Source organism: Xenopus tropicalis, chromosome 4, assembly GCF_000004195.4.
Source record: "Xenopus tropicalis strain Nigerian chromosome 4, UCB_Xtro_10.0, whole genome shotgun sequence".
Lineage (NCBI taxonomy): Eukaryota > Metazoa > Chordata > Amphibia > Anura > Pipidae > Xenopus > Xenopus tropicalis.
In genome coordinates, this window is record NC_030680.2 from 18,379,691 (window position 1) to 18,401,326 (window position 21,636).

The 21,636-nt window shown below is 39.7% G+C and overlaps 1 protein-coding gene across 1 annotated transcript in view; it reads right to left on the reverse strand.

Annotated features, from left to right (window-relative positions):
• cstf3 (cleavage stimulation factor, 3' pre-RNA, subunit 3) overlaps nucleotides 1-21,636 on the reverse strand; it is a 45,619-nt gene that overhangs the window by 19,520 nt on the left and 4,463 nt on the right. Inside the window, exons 2-3 of the mRNA NM_203831.1 lie at nucleotides 14,747-14,848; nucleotides 14,530-14,625 (exon numbers count right to left, since the gene is read on the reverse strand). Of these exons, the coding sequence (NP_989162.1) occupies nucleotides 14,530-14,625; nucleotides 14,747-14,848 (198 nt within the window). The remainder of the gene's footprint in view (nucleotides 1-14,529; nucleotides 14,626-14,746; nucleotides 14,849-21,636) is intronic.

Genomic DNA, 21,636 nt, shown 5'->3' on the forward strand with positions numbered 1-21,636 from the left:
CGGATTAAAATCCCCATGATTGCATAAAATACGCACTTTAAATGGTAGTTCACCTTTAGATTAACTTTTAAAATGATGTAGACATTGAATATTCTAAGAATTTGCAATTGGTCTTCATGTTTTATTTATTTTTTGTTATTTCGTTTTTTGTTACGCTGCTTTCCAGCAGTAGCATTTTAACTAGGGATGCACCGAACCCACTTTTTTGGGTTGGCCCGAACCCGCCGAACCCACACTGAAAGATTCGGACGAATTCTGAACTGAATCCGGGATTCAGTGCATCCCTAATTTTAACAGCTATCTGGTTGCTATTATTTACCCTAGCAATCGGGCAGTGATTTATTACTGGATTATGAATAGGGAGGCCTGCATAGAAAGATAAATAATAACAATAAATTGCAGCCACATAAAGCAATAGTTTTTGATTTGAAAGATTGAAAGAGGCAGATGAGAAAGGCAAATAATTGAAAAACTCAAAAATAATGGAAACCAACTGCAAAGTTGCTGGGAATAGGGCATTTTATAACATACTAAAAGTTAATTTAAGGGTAAGAACCCACAGAGCAAGTTGCTTACTCTTCTGCAGGCAACTTTGCGAAACTGAAGCGATGTGTAGGGCTTTCCACCAACGACTTCTATTGCTGCCAATGGAAACCCTTTTCAGAGCAGAGATCTATCGCGAGTAACTCTCTCCGTGGATTCTTATCTTTAATTTGGACTGTAGAGTCAGCACCATCAATTTACAGTCCCAGTGATTAGACCAGGGATTAAATGGATCATTTTCATTCCAAAATACAGTTATAATTAGATTGGTTACTAAATATACTTCACTTTGTGGTTTGATGGAGCAGCAGAAAAGCAGATCACCAAAAGCAGTACCAATATTGGATAACGTGTTTATGTGATTTGACAAAAATCACATTAAAAGAAATGCTCAAATATATCCGACTTTGACTTTTCCAGACTAAAAGTTTTGAGATTTATCAAATGGAATATTAAGAGAGATGGGTTCTTATAAAATTGAGTTTTATCTGGATACTGCACAGAGATCAAACAGCTTATTAAATGGTTGGGATCTTAGGGATGTACCCAACGTAACACTTTCAAAAGAGGCAAAAATTGGGAAGGAAGTTTTGCACTAATATCGCCAAATATCTACCAGGTAGGGAAGTAGTCAAAGAGAGGACACCGGGTCAAAAAATTGTGTTCCCCAGAAAATCCCAATCAGCCCTCAAACTTGAGCATTCAGTAGCATGAAATATACACGAGGGGTGTGCTTGGACCCGATTTTCCATTACAACCTAGACCTTCATGAAAGTAGTGACAGTAGTTTTTATATAAAAGATCCACTCAGGAATGTAAAAAAAAAATGGAAGATACACAGAAATTAGTCTGCCATTCCAAAAACTGGACACCTAATGATTGCAGCTCACTGGTTAGGAATTTCAAAATGAACATAAACACAGAAAATGCCAGAACCATATCAATACAGGCTACAGTTACTGAAACATACAGAGAATTGTACTCGGAGTAGGCTGCAAAAGAGTACAAAAGATGGCCATACCGACAAGGCCAAGGAGGCCCCTTTAAAGGCAGATGCTAAATACCGAGGAGCTGACCAGTGCATAGAACTGATCTTCATTGTAATGCTCAGAATAGATACATCCACTCTCTCTCCACAATGCCCCACTATCATTTTGAATCAATAATAAAGCAATAAAGATACAGTATCAGCCTATGGTGAACCTCTTAATAATACACTGTATCTTCACTAAGAACAAAGATCAAAAATATCTCAAAAATGTTTGTGAATAATCCAAAAATTGTCTTCTATTTTGTAGGAGACAAATTAATGAAGGAGGAACGTCACTGACGCCTTATCTCCCTATCTCAATTTCCAAATTTAAAGCTGCAATCTAGATCCAAAAACAAATGGTTTCTCTGTGCGTTATTGAAGTCTGGGCTTGATGGTCAACTTCATGAGTTGATCCTTATGCTTTTGAACATCTTCAAAAGCAGGTAAATTATGGGATGCCAAGCCTTGCTGGTCCACTGACCTCTAGGGAAAGCCTGAATTTATCTTCTGAAAGACTGGCAAGAGCAGCTGGCAAGTTTCATGAACCAATGGGGGTTAATGTTACATTCCAGGATGACAAAGTTGAAACCCACCCTTATATGCTCATCTGTTATTAGCAAAATATGCTTTTAAAGAGAGCTGGATAATCAACATGTATTTCTCTTTACAAAAGTATTTGTGGCATATTTATAATAAGCAACGCAGGCAACTGGCCAAGAGGAAAACATAATGTTTGAGGGTTTGTTCATAATAAAATCTCTAAATGCTTTGGAAGTACAAAGACAGTAGACTCACTACCCAAATTTAAAAAGAAGATCCAACTTTCCATATGCATTATTAAAAAGTTTGATTATTTTAGTTAAATGAATATACTTGTAACTGTCTTTCCCTTGATATTCCCCCACTGCCTGTCCTGACATGTACAACTGAAACAACACAGCAGCACTCAGCTCCCCTCCACTGGAGATTCCCACAATGCCTTGCATGCTCTGTTTAACAGAACCGTTAGAATGACAATGACAGAGTTCCGAGTACCACAGCCTACAAGGCCCTACCTAGGATTCGCCACATGAACATGATGACAGTCTCATAAAAAACTACTGGCTATTTCACTTAAAAGAATAAAATAGAAATGTTTTTTCACTATTTTGTACGGGCTGAGACCTTCGACATGAGATGGATGAGGGCCCCCTCCTTTTTGTACATTCTTAAGAAAAAAAAATAATACAGGTATGGGATCCCTTATCCGGAAACCTATTATCCAGAAGGCCCCGAATTACTGAAAGCCCGTCTCCCATAGACTCCATTTTAATCAAATAATTCAGAATTTTAAAACTGATTTCCTTTTTCTCTGTAATAATAAAACAGTACCTGTACTTGATCCCAACTAAGATATAATTAACCCTTATTGGGGGAAGAACAGCCCTATTGGGTTTAATGGTTAAATGATTCCCTTTTCTCTGTAATAATAAAACAGTACCTGTACTTGATCCCAACTAAGATATAAATAATCCTTATTGGAGGCAAAACAATCCTATTGGGTTTAATTAATGTTTTATTGATTTTTGAGTAGACTTAAGGTATGAAGATCCAAATTACGGAAAGAACCCTTATCCGGAATACCCTTGGTCCCGTGCATTCTGGATAACGGGTCCTATACCTGTAATTGTAAAAACCAATGAAAATTCTATTCTGTCACTCAATTATTCTATTGATATTTTTTTGAAAGCATGGGTATAATATGGCAACAGTTCAAATTATATTTTAACATAATGGTTCAAAAATGTTAAAACATTACATTTGTTTTCCTTAATGCCATGTCTTTATTAAAAACCACTTTGCTCTGTGGTAAATAGGGTAAGGCTTCTCTTTTCTTTACATCTTCATTTCCTTCTGAAGGTTTTACAGCAGATATCTAATGGAATAAAGCAAAATGGGGCACAGAGTGCATGGCAGCTTCATGTAACTGGATTTGCTCACCGCGAAGGGCTGTGGCAGACAGGGAGATTAGTCACCCGCGACAAATCTCCCTTGTCAAGGGCGACTAATCTCCCTGATATGCCATCTCACCGGCTTGAATGTAAATGTGGCTCTCAAGGCAACTTCCTTCTGAAGGTTTTACAGCAGATATCTAATTCCAGAGTAAAGCAAAATGGAGCACAGAGTGCACGGCAGCTTCATGTAACTGGATTTGCTCGCTGCGGCTAAAGGCCGTTATACAATAGCTGTACCTGCTCAAACAGCTCATTTTCTAAAGCAGTGACCCCCAACCAGTGGCTCAGGAGCAATATGTTACTCACCGCCCCTTTATTGTTGCTCCCAGTGGCCCCAAAGTAGGTGCCCATTTTAGATTTCTGGCTTGGATACAAGTTTTGGAGCCACAAAGACCATGTTTAATGTGAAACAGAGCCTTCTGTAGGCTGCCAGTCCACATTGGGCTACAAAAACCCAATCACAGCCCTTATTTTGCATCCCTAAAGAACTTTTTTCATGCTGATCAAAAAATTGCCATGTTCTGGCCGTCCAGAGATTTAAAGGCACACAAAGGTTTGGATTCATTTCAGCTAAACTGCAAACCTGCAAAAAGTGCAAGGATTCGCCCAAATGCCAAACTAAAACATGGCTTAAGTGCATCACTACATCATTTTATTGTTTTTGGCAGACAGCAGCATTCTGCAATAAGAATTATAAGGGGAAATGCTATAAAAATGAAATCTGAAATTTCATGTCATGGCAATAAACTTTCACTGCCCCCCTAAGCAATCTGTCTCACAACATGCAACTAATGACAATTAGCACTTATACATTGTCTATGCAAAGGGAACACTAGCCAGTGAGGTATTTGACCTGTCAATCAATATCCGACTCCCACATAAAGAAAGAAACTGCTGAGAGGGATAGTGAAGGGTAGCCCAATTTTAGAAATGGTACAGAAATATAATATTAATTGATGTCTTGCCAAGAAGAGGCAAGAAAAACTGAGAAACATCTACAAATCGCAGCCCAAGAAATGCGATTTGCTGTTGCGCCTGAACTAAATTTTTCTCTAAAAGTTAAAAATGGTGATAAAATGTCCCCATTTTTCTTACCGTTACATAATATAATCTATAGAACGGACTACAGCTCCCATTCCCAAGGACACCACAAATATTACTGACCCCCTTCTCTCAATCAGATACAAACAAGTATTAATATTATCGAGTTTGTAAAGCACCAATATATTCCACAGCTGTAAAGCTGGCCACACACGTGGCGATTTTCGATCTTTCATGCAACCATCGTTCCAACCCTCCACTGACATTCAGCTGAATGGTCAGATATGGAGGTAGAAACAATAGGATTTCTACCTCCTTCTGCCGGATTCAGCCCTGAAGGCAGGATTTTGCTCAGGCGCCCGATCAAAATCTTTTAACCCACCCAATTGGCGAGTCGATATCAGCAGCCTTCTGCAATATCGGTCGGCTCGCCTAGTTTCCATACACGCACCGAATATCGTACAAAATTATTGGCGTGTATGGCCAGCTTAAGACAAAAGAAACCAAGCAATATCCAAATAGATTATAGATTGACAAAAACAACGTAACTAAAGTAACGAGGCATCAGAAAGAGACTGCCATGATGAGAACCATTACCAGTAAGTATTTTTCTCTGTTCATCTGAAGATGTTCACTAAAGGGACCTAAGAACACAATCCTATACAGAGCAAGAATACCAATGCAAACAGGTTTCAGCTGACAAAACCAGATCTGAATCGCTTATTTGAGCTTTTTTTGATTAAACGTGTGAAATGGAAGTGGAAGTTGCCACAAATCACTATGGAATGGCTGAAAGTAAATAGTGTAAGATTGAAGGTGGATGTACACTGGACGATATCAAGCTAAATGCCCTGATACTGTATGAAGGGCCACACTCACACACATACAGTACAGCCGCCTATCGCACTTATTTAGATGGATGGCCCGAATGACCAAAACAACACAATGCAAAGAGTTGTCAAAGCTCCTCTTTACTTCACTGTCCGATGATTTTAAATCTACCTGATTGAGGGACCAACCGCTATCTATGGTATTTAGATATTGGTCAGATGTCTGGGCTAGCATACACCTACTGGAAAAATACCCAAACAAATCAGTGCACGTATGACCAGCTTTACTCTACAATCATGGCTATATGTATGGAACCCTCAGTCGGCAGTTTTGAAAACAGATAGTCTGCCTAAACAGCAAATCTTGCCTATCAGTGCCAGCAGTAGTTGGAAGATAAAGAAAACCAGAAGGTACAAAGATTGAAGTGTACATGGCTATACAGCCCATGGGCCAATTGGTCAGAAAACCCCAATATGTGCTGTGTTAAAGATGATCTATGTGCAAATATTTTTTTACACACCTAAATTTAAATCTATTTTATAAAAAATGTATATTCTTAATTCAGTGTCTGTTTTGTTATGCTTGTTTATTACATTACACTGCCTCCATAAAATATATACTTTGCAACCTAGGGTGGCATCTTCTTGCACAGCAATGAGTAATTGCCTTTAGGTGTGTAATTGCTTGCCTTTATTAGAAAAAATACCTTAAAGGGGCAGTATACTCCTTGCTTAACATGAAATCAATGAATAGAGCTTTTGCCTGTTTTAAACAAGAAAAAAAAGCTAGACAGGGAAATTGACGATATTCCATGTTTGGTCCTTGCGAGGTATAAAACTAGATAACCACTGCTCAGACAAGCAGGAATCCATTGCGCAATAGGAAATATCTGTGCACTGGTAATCTATCTAGCTTGCAAGGATCAAACTTTTAGTAGCTTCAATAACCCTGTTTAGCGTAAGAAATAAAAAAAAAAAAAAGATTCTTCATGATTAAAACAGGCAAAAAATATGTTCAGTACAGGTACCATTCACTGAACGTGATCATGTTAATCAAGGACAGTACAGCTCCTTTACCAATTTAAGGACCAGAATGCAAGCAGCAGAAAAAGAAACAGATTACTTGATGGCACCCAGCACATACAGGGTTAAGTCAATAAATCTACTAGTGGCAGAACTGACTAAAGATGATCATACACAGGCCAATATAAGTTGGCATCTAGCCCCTTAAGTTACAGCTGGCCATACAAAGAATGATATGCTCGTTTTGGTGAAGTCACTGCTTTTTGGCCAGGTATCGGTCAGGTTGGCCCGCCAGTGTCCCATACATGGGCAAATAAAAGCTGTTGAATTGGACCAAAGGAGCCAAATCGGCAGTTGTCGATATAAGTCCTTTAGAATGATTCACCTGCTTATCTGCCGCAGACGGGACTCAACCATCAATATCTGGTCGAAAATCGGGCAGGAATGATTTTCTCATTGGGTCAGGGACCACTTTGGCTCCTTGATGCAGTGCTCAAGAGAGCAGCTGATCAGACAGGTAGGTTTAAAAATCCCATTGTGTCAGGATCACATTGGCATGTAGATTGGATCTATACAAGCCTGAAATATGGTCAGAATAAGATTTTACTAATTTGATGACCCAAGCAAATATTGGCTTATTTGGAGAGGACCACATAGACATGTTGATACAAACTTCGCTCCAACACAGGCCCAAAATAAGATCCTAGTATTGGCCCCGACCAACAATTCGACAACCCTATTTTTCCAACCTTACCCAGCGAGCATATATCTCTAAGTGTATGGCCAGTTTTATATGGCCTTTCTAGCTTTGTTACTCATCAGGCACAGTTGTTATGGAGGCACCGATATGTGACAAAACATATAACAGACACAGGTTATATTTTAATAAATAATGTATTCTTATAAGGATTAATATGGTAAAAAAAAAATTCCAGTTGAATAAATGCCTTTCAAGACAGACCACATATGGGCCTGCTTTTGACTTACACAACGGATCAGCTGATGTAACCTTTAATGAATGGCTGTGAAAGAAAGATCCCCAGCACAAATCTCTCTCCTGCAAAATCTGTTGTTCATGTGACAGGCACATGAGCAGAGCATTCTGGTCCAGTAAAATTGTAAAGAAAACCTTGCCTGTATTTTTACGCCTCACTGTATTAACTTTGAAATGGATAAATAGCCCATTGTCTTTGGTTTTAAACTGGAAAATTGTTAGGAATCCTAGAAGACAGAACACTAGTGTCTTCAGAAGCAGTATTCAAGAGTCCATAGGCCATATAGTCACAGATATCATTACTCAAGTAACCCTTCCTCAAGTGGAGTCCAGATATCTTCAGTAATATCCTTCTTGACGGACACTAAAATCATAAAGTCAAGTTTCTATTGATAAAAACAGCCTTTAATATGTGTTGCACTGTGGGATAAACCCTTATTCTGCAACAGGTTTCCTGATCATAACGCCAGTATTATTGCGGTAAAAAAAAAATTAATTAATCCTGGACTGACGAGACCACAAGAAGAGTGATGAAATGTTTTCTGTGAAAATAAAAGCAGGCATGTTCTCAAAGGCCAACTTCAGGCCTAAGTTAAAACTGTTGCTTTCATTAAGAGGGATATGGTGTCTATGTAACCATGCAGAGAACTTAGATCCAAATAACATTCTTTGATATCCATCCCGTCCAGTTTTGCCCACTGAGTGCCACTCTGTAAACTGATGTTGGCAAACGGAGAAATATGGCAATAGAATGAAGAACCAATAACAATCTCTAGAACCGATACTTAATGCAAAGGAACAGAGGCAGCAAGAATAAAAAGATATTACTAGTGCCACAAGGTTCTAACATCGCTTGTTCAAACTTTTGTTGAGCACTTTAGTACATGCCCGTCTTAATGTTCTTAAAGCAGAGCTGCTTGCTGGCCAAATGATTTGGGCATTTCAAAATATTGTAGATAGAAAGCTCAGCATAAATCTTAAGGGACCTCAAAAAAGTCACATTTCCAAATGAACTGAAATGAAATAAATCCTGTGATACACATCAGATCCAGTTCGACCATATCTTCTTGAATGCTGCAAATCCTAGAAAGAGCAAGTCTTGGGATCCACTGAAGGGTTTGTTTTTTGCCAGCTACTTGGTAGTTAGGTAGAGTAAAGTAGCATGTTTTCATCAAGCATCTTAGATTTTCTTTTCTTCTGGTGAAAATAACACCTTCATATTCCACTATTCTTGACAGGATAGTTCACAAAGCATCCACTGTCCAGATCTCCTTGCTACCTTACAGCTTCTTGTGGCGTACAGTTCATTTCATCTGCTCCTCCAGATATAATGTAAACATCATAAACCACTGAAACCAACAAGGAGGTGGCATCCAGGTTAGGTGATAATACAAGGTGACCCTGTCTGTTACAATGGCAAGTTAAACACCAGATTTTGATTATTGCTATATTTGTGGTTATGCTCATTTAAAAAGTAGAAAATGAAATTAAAAAAAGCAGGCTCATTTAAGATGATGAAACATTTTGATAGAATGATACAAAAAAGGTTAAGATGACCACTAAAGCCAGTGGAAAAACACTTTGGTTAGGAAAGTTAAATCATATAAATGAATAAACAAATATTCACTTATTTAGCAATGATGGAGGTTAAGAGCAAAGTGAGCAGAAAGGAGTCATGACACAGAAATGGTGAAGTATGAGGTGTGCATTTGCCAACTCAGGGGTTGCATAAAGGCAGTGCAAATCCAAGAATTCACTAAGGTTGGTCTGATACATATGTGCACCCCGCAGTGACCCTTAAAATTAGTGTACTGCTCACTGACTGAGGCCATACCGTCAAGGGGTAACCCCGATATATAGATGGTGCTTTCTGACCGACAGCAATTTGCTATAAAGGCTTTCCCTCAGTATTAGGAAGATGCTTCCTAATAATGACTAATTACTGACATGGCAGGATTATTAAAGCGATAATAAGCAGTTAGGGCAAGGCAGCTGTGATTCTATTAGCACTTATGGCAATTATCCAGGAAGGCATCATGCCTAGACTTAGGTTTAGCTGAAAATATCCAATAACTCCATACAAAGGACAGTAATCAGTTAGAGTCATAGTTTTCCTTTTTATTTCCAATATTAGCATGTATTTCTTTGAAGCAAAAAAAAAAAAAAAATGGTAATTAAAAACTTTATTGCAGAATAAACTTCTATTGGAAAACTACGACTAACCTTCTATAATTAGGAAGATTCTACAGCAGTGTTTCTTAAATGTTTTCTCAAGTAAGCTGTGGTATGTGCTTTACAACACAAACATTGGTTTAGAACCAGTATACGAGAGGTCGCTTAGTACTTTGCATTGAAGAAGAAAAAAAAATTTCACATTAAAAACAAAACAGATATCCACCATAAACTGCAACTGTAGAATAAAATCCCATTCTTCAGTAATGACATTACAAACTAAACTCTATGCACAGTAGTTTAAAGGCAAACTCCACCCAAACAGAATTTAGTCTTTTTGAAAAGAGAATGTAACTTCAAGCACCTTTGCAATAAGCATCAATATAAAAATTATGAAAAGACTGCAAATTTTTTATGTAATAATATGGTTTGGAAGTTAGCTAAGCCCCGCCCCCTGTTCCCCTGCTAATCTGGCTGACTACTTTAAGACTCAAATAAAATGTTACAGTAGCCGGCTGTCCTCTGCGCACATCCCCCCCCCCAATCACACAATTCCCTGCATACATGATGTTAATAAGGAACAGTGCAATGCATTGTGGGTTACGTAGTCCCTGCATGCTGTCTGTAAGCTGTGGACAAGTTTTTAAAATTTGTAACATCAGTGTTTTAGTCCCTCCTCCCCTGCCAGGATTGCAAATGATGCAGAAAGAACAATTTTGCGGCTGGATTTCAGCATATAAAAATGTTATGTATTCATACTTTTTGAAGGAACGGGTTACAGTGATAAGTATATTAGGGGTTTCTATGTTGAGTGGGGCTCTAACAAATGTTGGTTCGTAAGCCGGAGCTCCCCTTTAAAGGACAATAAAAAACAAAATCCCTGGGGGTACTGATCACTAACTTCAGCCACTGCAGAACAAACCCCTGGACTTTGCATTTAAAAAAAAAACAAACATTTCAAACTGTCAACTCATGCAGAATAAAATGTGACCATTACAACTTTTCTGACCAGTGTTCCCCTGAGCTAAAATTATGGTTTGTACAGGAGTAGGTACTCCTGTACTGTGCTGTGCTGTGCTGTGCTATGGGCAACACATTCATTGGTAAGAACATCTAAAACAGTTGCATATGATCTGCAAGGAGGAGGAGCAGTGACCCAGAGTACTAAGTTAGTAATTAAAATCACTAGTTGGCAATATCAACCTATAATCTAAGTACTCAAAACAATTAGAAATTAAATAAAAAGTTCTACCCACTCTTAGTTTAAAACTAATGAACAATTTTCTTATAAATGATCTCATTCCTTCCTCTATCTCTGGTTTTTGTAAGATTATAGGGGAGTTTATTGCGATAAATCTCCTCTATCACGTAATCTCCTGCAAATTCTATCCCACCGGCAATAAAGTGAATCGCCAGTGGGAAAATATATGCATCGCTTAGTTTTTGCAAAGTTGCCAATAGTTTCCTCACGAGGCAACTTCGGAATAAAGTGCAGCGTAGGTTTTCCCACCATCAATTGAATTTATTGACGGCGGGAAAGTATTTGCAGGAGATTAGTCGCTCGCGGTAGAGGATCTCATGTGTCAGCAGCCTAAATCATACGTTTATTATATTCTACTACTTTTAGTTTCATTATTCACAGCAGTCTGCAAAAAAAAAAAAAAAAATTAAATGTTTGATTTGCCTATTAAGCAATTTAGAAATGTTTACTTGTGCAACGAGTTGTATAATAGACTTTAAAATACAAGCTAGAGGACTGAACAGACTCTTTTGAGTGAATTTTGTACTAATTTTCTTAATGTTATTAACCTAAAGTCCACAAAGCTAAAAGTCTGACAAAGACAACATGGCCTTTGCAAAACTGGAGCAAAGTAGTGCAAGCACATAATATATGTAATATTTCCTCACACTCATCTTACTTGCCAGTAGGCATTAAGGAGAAATAAAAATGGTCAGTAAAACTAGTTTTACTGTTGTCTTAAGTGTGCAGTACATGACAGGGGATAAAGGAGGCTGCTGCAGTGCAAAGAGTTCAACACTTACCTTTCCTTTTGCACTATGACTTTGTCCACATCTTGTAATGCACATTGCTTTAGGCAAGTGAATAAGTCCAGTGTAAGAATGAGCAGTGAAAAGAAGTCCACAAGTGGCCATGTAAGCAGAGACAATACAAAGATGGACAGGGGGCTACAGGTTTATTTGGGAACATGATTTTAAAGTGTCACTGTTTTTCCATCCCAAGTGTAAAAACAACTGGCAATGTGTGTGTAAAAACCTTTTAGGTCTACTTTAGTCTGCCTTGCAGCATTGGGGTCCAGCTTTTAAATCCAACTAGAGGACAATCTGCAAAAAGTTTGCAAGTTCCCCAACATTCATACATACAGAAACTTGAGTGCGCGCGAGTGTGTGTGTGTATGATAGAGGTTGATGTGCCTAATGTACAATCTTAGTGTAATAGTGAAAATGGGGGCATATATGGGCTGCTAGAAGCTGCAAACTCAGACCCTTCAGACCAAGTTGGCAAACAATGCAACCCCTCAAAAAATAAAAAAGGTGGATGGGAGGAATGCAGTTGCATATAAAATGTTATTTTCAGGAACTAAGATTTTTAAATGTACAGTTATATATTTTGTAATGGTACCATAGGCTCTAAAATGCATGCAAATGTTTTACTAGCATCCCTGACTGTCAAAAAGCCATTGCTTCTGTGTAAATATAACATCTATAATACAATGGATAATCTGCCTTAGTGTTACAGCACTGAATATTTATTTCCTTCCTCTCTCCTTGAATTGCTGCAGGTCTCTGAGCTCTTTCGAGCACAGATGTAAGCTTCCCCCTTTCCTTACCCCCAACTTGCACGTGTGAATAAGGTGCAGAGTGCAGCTACTCGCCATCCAGAAGTGCTCTGCGCATGGGCACTAAGGGTAATGGCTCTTGTACTTCAGTTGAGGGACATCCCAAATGACCCCTAAGAAGCTTGTAATGGTAGCATATAAAAATAAAAGTATCCCACATTAAATAATATGAATATAAAAGACGTCCCCTTGGAGTTTCATGTCCTGTACAAAAGCATTCAGCCAGTGACCTGGTCACAGAACTCCTTGGGTAAGTGCTTTTACTAATGACACAAGGTTGCCAAGTGAGCAGATCTTCTCCTGATATGCCTACCAATGGGCAATATCGGACTAATCCGGACGTTTGGCCCTAGGGCCAAAATGACCGAATTGAAATGGCAGGTATAGGTGCCGTCGGTTCGGGGACCACATCAACGAGCCAATGCCGTCCCCGATCTAACGGAAAAACCAAACCTTGCCAATCGAGATCTAGCTGATCTTAGGGCAGATGTCGGTCAGGCAGGCCCGTCATTTGGGCCAAACATGGGCAGATAAGCTGCTGAATCGGCAGCTAAAAATGGCCCCTGTATGGCCACCTTAAGACTCTAATTCACAAGGCTCAGCTTTATGAGGCAAGGACAAAAACTTTGGCCAACACTGCTCTAAATTATAGGTTACACTTTAGACTGAGGTTTTTATTTTGTATGGAAGTTAAGTTTGTCAGTTAAAAGATTAACAAAAGCAATTGAGAATATGTAAGCCTTATACATCCCAATTAAGCAGCGTTAAAGTAAAGAGACATTCCACCAACACAGTTTTTAATGCAAATCTTTGAGAAATTTTAGCAGTCTTAAGCAGTAATAAAAATGATACTATAAAATCATCAGCATCCCACTAATATAAAAATGAATATATCTTACCAATGTTTCTTTATAGGTGAAAAAGAAAGAAAACACAAGCATATTTCAGATGTAACCTACTAGGTAAAGTAAATTGTGAGTTTAAAAGACACTAAATACTGCGCACTGCTGTGCTCATTACTGTAAAATAATAAGGGTAAGCACAAGCATTAGCCCCAGATTTTAATGGTATTTGTGTAAAGAAAGTACAGTTCCCATAAATGATGTATGCATAGCCTACAATCACAGTTTCTTTTAATATTGTATAAAAATATTAAATAGATGTAGCATCCCAAAGAAAATACTATTCACATGGGTGGAGTGGGAAGGTAGAGTATGAGAACCAAAGGGTCCCAATAATGTTCAAATAATGGAAAATATAAAGTGTGCCTAAAAGTTATGAACAAAACCATTTACGCTACACAGGATTAACCAGACATCATAAGCAGCAGAATAACAGAATAACATAGGATGCACACCAAATTCCCAGATTTTCTGCCTCTGTGGTTTTATTATGAGTCGTATAGTTAACTGCATTAATCAAGTATACAAACATGTTTTCAATATTGTGCATACAATCATTTTTAATTGTCTACATTTGCAGTGTAATTCTATGCACCGTAAGCCACACATTTGTCCTGTTCCAAGAATGGTTGCTGCAAATAATAAATTATGCAGATAACATTTCTTTCCTATAATTGTTCTTTTGTAAGTGCATGTTCTATATGTTAAGACCTTAAAAATATTTAAGTATGTTAAAACAAAACCCACCCAGAAACATTTGAACATCATGCCATTTTATTGTTAAGGCTAATAGACTTAGGATACCATTCAAATGAGTCAGTTGGGGTAAATATAGAGGAAATGAATTACCGGTACTAAATAAACGACACAGGAGGCAATAAATTGACACGACAAATAAATAAAAGTCTAAAGCACTCCATACCATTAAAATGTTTTAATGTTGTTGCAAAAACACTATGCAACAATCATCGCTGCGGTTAAACACCTTAAAAGTCAGCGCTTGCAATTTCAGCCCCAGATTACAAGGTAAGGAACATTAACTAATATAGTGTCCTACCAGTTATTTCTCAACTCAGACCTAGAATGTGTTTGTGAAATAAAAAAATCAATTAGTAAGAAAAAAAAATGAAAATATTAACCTCTGCTTCAATGTAAAGTTTCCAGAATCTGCCAGAGCTCGGGAACTGGGCAACAAGTCGCTCATATGTCTTCCGTGCTTTGTCTATAGGCTGATTCTAAAATTTAAATAAACAGCATTTACAATATTATGACTGTGTGGAAACATTTTAGAATCTCCTGAATACAGCCACCTTTGGTACTCAAGAGAATACATAATGTAACCCTATGTCACTAAACCTGTGCCTCGCGAATGAGAATGCTCCATGCATCAAGGTCATACGGATTGTCTTCCAATTTCTTTTCCGCTTTCTTCACCTTTTCCGGAACATATTCAGCAGCCTTGTGGGGAGAAAACAGATAACAGGATTATGAACAGAATTACAGGTAATTTGGCTATCCGTGTATCAAGCAGTTTTTTATGCATTTTGCCTGTACCGATTCAGCAATAACATTCAACACATTCCGTAAAATTTACTATATAAAACTACTATATAGTTTAAGTCGCTCTGGATGTGTAATTGTAATATGGCATTCACACATCCAGCACCTTTATGAAAGAGAACCTTCAGTGAACTAAAAGCCTACAGTAAGCAGCTTTGCTCAAACACACCCAATACCTTTTTTAATGTCAGGGCTGCCCAAGAGAAGGACTGCAGGCTGGATATTGCCCCCCACCATGAATTTTTAAGGGACCCAGTTTTACCCAGGAGTGCACAGAGCAATAATCAACTAATTATAAAACCTCAGAAAGCAAGTGTAGCCAACCAGCAGGCACCTGTCTGACATTTATTTAGGAATAACAATACAACATTGAGAAGCGCCGGGAAAGGCTCTTCTATAAACCCAAACACAACACCCTAAACATGTTTGTAATGCCTGAGTAGTATGTAATCATTACGGCATTATGAGTATTTCTGGTCAGCCAGCTATAAAGTTTTAGGTAGGCAATAACAATAGGATGGTATAGCAGTAATAGACTCAAAAATAATGTAACAACAAAGGAAAAAAAAACTATATGAAGGCACAATCCTTAGGCTGATGCCACACGTGGCGTTTTTATGCTGCGTATTTTCTAATTCTCTCAGTAGCTGAAAAACGCCTGATATCATCACCCATAGAAATAACTTGAAAAGACTCAAAGCAAACCACACAATGCGGAAATACGCTAGAAAACGCCTTAGCACGGATTTTTCAAGCGTTGGCTGAAATACGCCAGTATTTGCAAAGCAAGCTATTCCTATGTATACACAAAGGCAGCTGCCAGACCTAGCTGAAATACGCAGCGTTTTTTACTATTTTGCACTATTAGCACCATGGAAACGGGATTTGCTACATCACCAGTACTAGGCTGAAAAACGCCATAGTCAGGGGCTGTGTTGCTTGTGCGGCGTTTTTAGGCTGAGAAAAAATGCAGCGTAAAAACGCCACGTGTGGCATCAGCCTTAAGTGGTGACCTGAACACATGGTCTCTCTGAAGTTGAAAGTCATTGCCCCAAGAGCTTGCAGGTTATATCCTTGACTCCTCCCAGTCCCACCTGCAAGTCTAATAAACCATACACTATATATACAAATGGCCCCGCAATATCAGAATTAACTACAAAACGATCAAAGCTGCATGTGACCCAATATACATCAAAATAGAGAACACGTATTTACATCATGCACAGTGCAGAAGTGCATCGGTGTGTGTAAAAACAATTATTTTAGTGCTGGAGGGATTGGGGAGGCACATATTTCTCTCCCCCAATAAGCCCAATTTTTTCCTGCCCCTCTTTTTTTCCCTGGGGAGAACACTGCATTACACTGTATTGCTGGCTTGTCTGGTATAAGATACAGTCTACTGAAATGTCCCTCTTGCTGGTCTAGGAAACGTCACTGCACTGTATTTCTGCTCTTACTGCATTTACACTGTGCATATTACACCATACTTACTATAAGTCCTTTGCACAACATTACTGGGCTGATGGAGGGAAGAAATACAAAGAGCCAAGTAGAGTAATGCTGCCGGGTCTGTACATGGTATTACACAAAGCTCCCCTGTATTTCTGGCCTGTCTGGTATCATATAAATAAAAATGTGTGGCTTGGAATAAGTGCAGGTAAAAAGAATAAAAGGTGGTGTCTGGATTATTTTTTAATTAAATTTTATTAAATTCTGTAAAAAGACTTCATTAGATTTTTACTTTTCATATTTGGCACTTATATGGGTGCACAGCTTACAAATCTCTGCAGCGAGTTTGACAGATTAGGGGAGGTCCCAAAATGCATCATTCTAATTGCTGCTCTATATAAACCCAATGACAGCCATGCTACAGACATCCTTAAAGGGATACTGCCATGATTTTTATGGGGTACTTTTTATTTCAAAATTACACTGTTTACATGGGAAATAATTCACTCTGCCATTTAAACTTTTATTTATACTGGTGTGTAGGCGCCATCTCAGTGCATTGTGCCTGAGTCTGAGCTTTCAGAAGGAGCCAGCATTACATATCAGAACTGCTTTCAGCTAACCTATTGTTTCTCCTACTCCCATTTAACTGGAGGAGTCCCAAGCCGGACTTGGATTTCTTATTATTGAGTGCTATTCTATTACCTACTGGGAGCTGCTATCTTGCTCTCTGCCCATTGCTCTGCTGATCGGGTGCTGGGTGGGGGAATATCACTCAACTCAAGTGCGATCAGAGCACAGGGTCACACACAATCAATTGTCCCACACATTGCAAGCTGACACCTGTTACTATCCAATAAAGTGTTTAAGGGCATGAACCAACAGCGCTGGAATGGTCTGATCTACCCAGAACCTAATGGAGCATTTATGTCATAGAAAACTAACACAAACTCCCCTTGACTAACATTTCATTAGCCGTTTAAAGGGGACCCCTCACCCAGATATAAAAAGCTGTACAATAAAAGTACTTTTCAAATTAAACATGAAAGCCAAATTATGATTTTTTATTAACACATCCATACAAATTATAACGTCATTAAAAAATGCCACATGTAAATCATACATTGTATGCCCCGCCTTTTTGCCTTAGGTATAGAGGGGTTTCCCTTCAGCACTTCCTAAAATCACTGCACCCCTAACTTTCCGCTCCCTTCTAACCATCTAATTGTGTAGCCTGTGCATGAACATGGTCATCAGGTCCCCCATTTTGGTAGGATGTGAATCTTGCATTAATAACAGTATCCACAAAATGTCACCTGCCCGTTAGCTGTGATTGTAAATTCAAGGACTAAAGGATACAAGATTTAAATAATTTATATAGTGTAATTAAAGTTTATTTTGCTTGACAAACAATAGAAAACAATTTGGAATTATTTTTTTGGGTGACAGGTCCCCTTTAAAAGGCATAAAAGATTGGGGGCAAACATTAAAGTAGAGCAAGCAATTTGTAAAATACATAATGCTGAAAACCAAACACGTAATTAGAATGTTACAGATTCAGAAAAGAAAAATCACAAGCTAAGTTGATGAATATATGGGGTCATTAGAATTTAAAGAGGAAGACAAACATTCCATAAAAGGCCACTAGCTACATCAGCATGGGGGCACTGGGGAATCCCCCCGCTGCCCAGCTTTGATAAATATGTAATCCCATGTGAAACAGGAGCTGTAGTTTCATCCAGTGAAGTTCTGGGAAAGAAAGAAGCAGTAACATGACATAGCGGCCTGATTCAGCTGAGTGATGGGAAGGAGCTGCAGCTTCACTATGAATCACAGCAATGTCTATAGCGAGCAGAAACCAAAAGCTGCTCCAACATCATGCACAATTAGATGAGACAATTTAGCTGCTTTTAAAGCGCCCATACACCGAGAGATCCACTCGCTTGTCAAGGTCACCAAACAAATGGATCTTTCCCAGATATGGCGGATCATATGGGGTTAATATGATCATTTGGCACACAAGCAAAATTGCATCACAATGACAGGGATACAGGGTGTCAGGCAAGGGCTCTTTCAGTGAGCCAATGAGGTCCTACCCCGACAGGATTTTCAAACCTGCCCAATGACATCTGGCCAGTTGTGCTGACTCACTCTGTCACCAGCTTTTATTGGTTGGTGTATGGCCACCATTTAAATTAATTAGCCAACTACTGTTATAATCTCTGGCCAGCTTTATGCAGAGTGGAGGTGCCCTCTCTTAGTTCCAAAAACAAACCCATGCGCTACAAGCACTTCATTAGTACTTTCAGTAACATACTTTAATCTTGCTAATTAACAGTTTAAGACTGAAATGACAATACATTACAGCACATTTGTCTTCTGGGAATTGTGCTAATGCTGAAGAATCCCATCTAGAATCTGTATATTACATTCTTGGGACCACTGTTACAAATGTGCATGAACATTCATACAAGTGCACTGATGTGACAATATAACCTTTTAAACAATAACTTAACAATAAAGACTAAAGTCAATGCCCTTTGAGCCTGGGATTTCAGAGCAAACAATGCAGGAAAGCATAAGGACAAACAAAAAGCAGACAGCAAATTCAGCAGAAATAAATAGATTTAAACGCAGTAAGCCTGCTACCATAGCAGCCCAGAAATAACATTGTGTTGCTGACATAACCCTACGGTATGGGTTAGATATAAAGGGCCACACGCTGACTTGTGCTACTGCAGAAATGCCTCGTGCTCCTTCTCCCGCCGCTACCACCTGTAACAGCGCGCTCTATGCAAGAGGGGTGGGGGGCACGTAAGCACTGCACATCATTTAGAAACAAGTTACAGATTGGCAGAGGATATAGGCGGCAATGGGGTCCTGGCCAATGGCATGTAGTAAGGACAGGGCCGGCCTGCTCCCCCCGACACACTTCTCCCCCACACCAGTCTTTATCTGGCACGAGGTACACAGCGCAAGTCATTCCCCCAAGAATCAGTAGTTGTGACCGAAACTCAGGTGTATTACAGCCCAAGGTAAGTGTAAGGTTGAAGGGATATAACTACTGGATTATAGATAGCAAGAGCTGCGGCTATAACAGAAAGAAGGAAGCCAGCTACAGTACAAGAAAACACATTAACGTATTAGAACTAAAGTAACAGATGTCCTTTCAATATATTTCTGACTTTTAACGATTAAAAGAACCCACACTGAAACTCAAGGGTGTTAGAATGAGCCCACAGGCAGCCAACAAGGAGAAAGTTAGAGGCAAAAAAATCCCTGTATTTAATGATTTATAGAATGTGAATTGTTGAGCCGACCTGGGAGGAATATGAAATAAATATATATATATATATATATATATATATATATATATATATATATATATATATATATATATATATATATATATATATATATATATATATATATATAATCCTTATTCCTTCTGACCCAGTTTAGCCACAACCCTGCTGTAATGTTAGGTTGAAAAAAAAAAAAGACACGTCCTTCAAGTTTAACACAGACATAACTAGTAAAACCTGCCCAACTGCTAATTGATCCAGAGGATTTTCCTCTCAAGGCAACTTCCGCAATTTCAGGGAAATCGCAGCACCGCGTATGCCATCCCACCGGCGATTTACATTTTCGAAGGTGGGATGGCATTTCGGGGAGATATCTCGCGGGCGACTAATCTCTGAGATTCCACAGAAGGGAAAAATTCCTTCCTGACTCCAAGACAGGCAATGGGACCAGTCCCTGGATCAACTTGTACTGAGAGCTATCTCCCCTACCCCTGTATTCCCTCACTTGTACTGAGAGCTATCCCCCATACCCCTGTATTCCCTCACTTGTACTGAGAGCTATCTCCCATACCCCTGTATTCCCTCACTTGTACTGAGAGCTATCTCCCATACCCCTGTATTCCCTCACTTGTACTGAGAGCTATCTCCCATACCCCTGTATTCCCTCACTTGTACTGAGAGCTATCTCCCCTACCCCTGTATTCCCTCACTTGTACTGAGAGCTACCTCCCATACCCCTGTATTCCCTCACTTGTACTGAGAGCTAGTGCTGGGCGGTATACCGGTAAAAACCGATCACCGTTTTTTTTTTTTAAACCAATATGAATTTTCTACATACCGGTGTGCTGAATACTTCCGGGTGCGCGCGTGACGTCAGCGCGCACGTGACGTCAGCGCGCACACTCTACAAAAGCGCCATCGCTAGGACGCATTCAGAGTCGGATACCAATGTGAGCTGTCGGGGGGTGCCTGGCCAGTAATTATATTTTATGTGAAGGGGATGGGGTTGTGTTTGGGGGGGGTGGGGTGGGGGGTTATATTTATGTGAAGGGGATGGGGGGTGTTTGGGGTGGGTGGGTTATACTTATGTGAAGGGGATGGGGTTGTGTTTGGGGGGGGGGGGGGGTGGGGTGGGGGGTTATATTTATGTGAAGGGGATGGGGGGGTGTTTGGGGTGGGGTGGGGTGGGGGGGGGGTGTGTGCGGATGGGGGGGTGTTTGGGGTGGGGGGGGGTGTGCGGATGGGGGGGTGCGTGCGGATGGGGAGGGTGTTTGGGGTGGGGGGGGGTGCGTGTGGATGGGGGGGTTGCGTGCGGATGGGGGGGTGTTTGGGGTGGCGGGGGGGGTGCGGGTGGCGGGTGTTTGGGGTGGTCACCTAATCATGCATGGGGAAAAAAAAATACCGTCAAATACCGTGATACCGATATAATTTTGAAAAATACCGTGATATAAATTTTTGGTCATACCGCCCAGCACTACTGAGAGCTATCTCCCCTACCCCTGTATTCCCTCACTTGTACTGAGAGCTATCTCCCCTACCCCTGTATTCCCTCACTTGTACTGAGAGCTATCTCCCCTACCCCTGTATTCCCTCACTTGTACTGAGAGCTATCTCCCCTACCCCTGTATTCCCTCACTTGTACTGAGAGCTATCTCCTATACCCCTGTATTCTCTCACTTGTACTGAGATCTATCCCCCCTACCCCTGTATTCCCTCACTTGTACTAAGCGCTATCTCCCATACCCCTGTATTCCCTCACTTGTACTGAGAGCTACCTCCCCTACCCCTGTATTCCCTCACTTGTACTAAGAGCTATCTCCCCTACCCCTGTATTCCCTCACTTGTACTGAGAGCTATCTCCCCTACCCCTGTATTCCCTCACTTGTACTGAGAGCTATCTCCCATACCCCTGTATTCTCTCACTTGTACTGA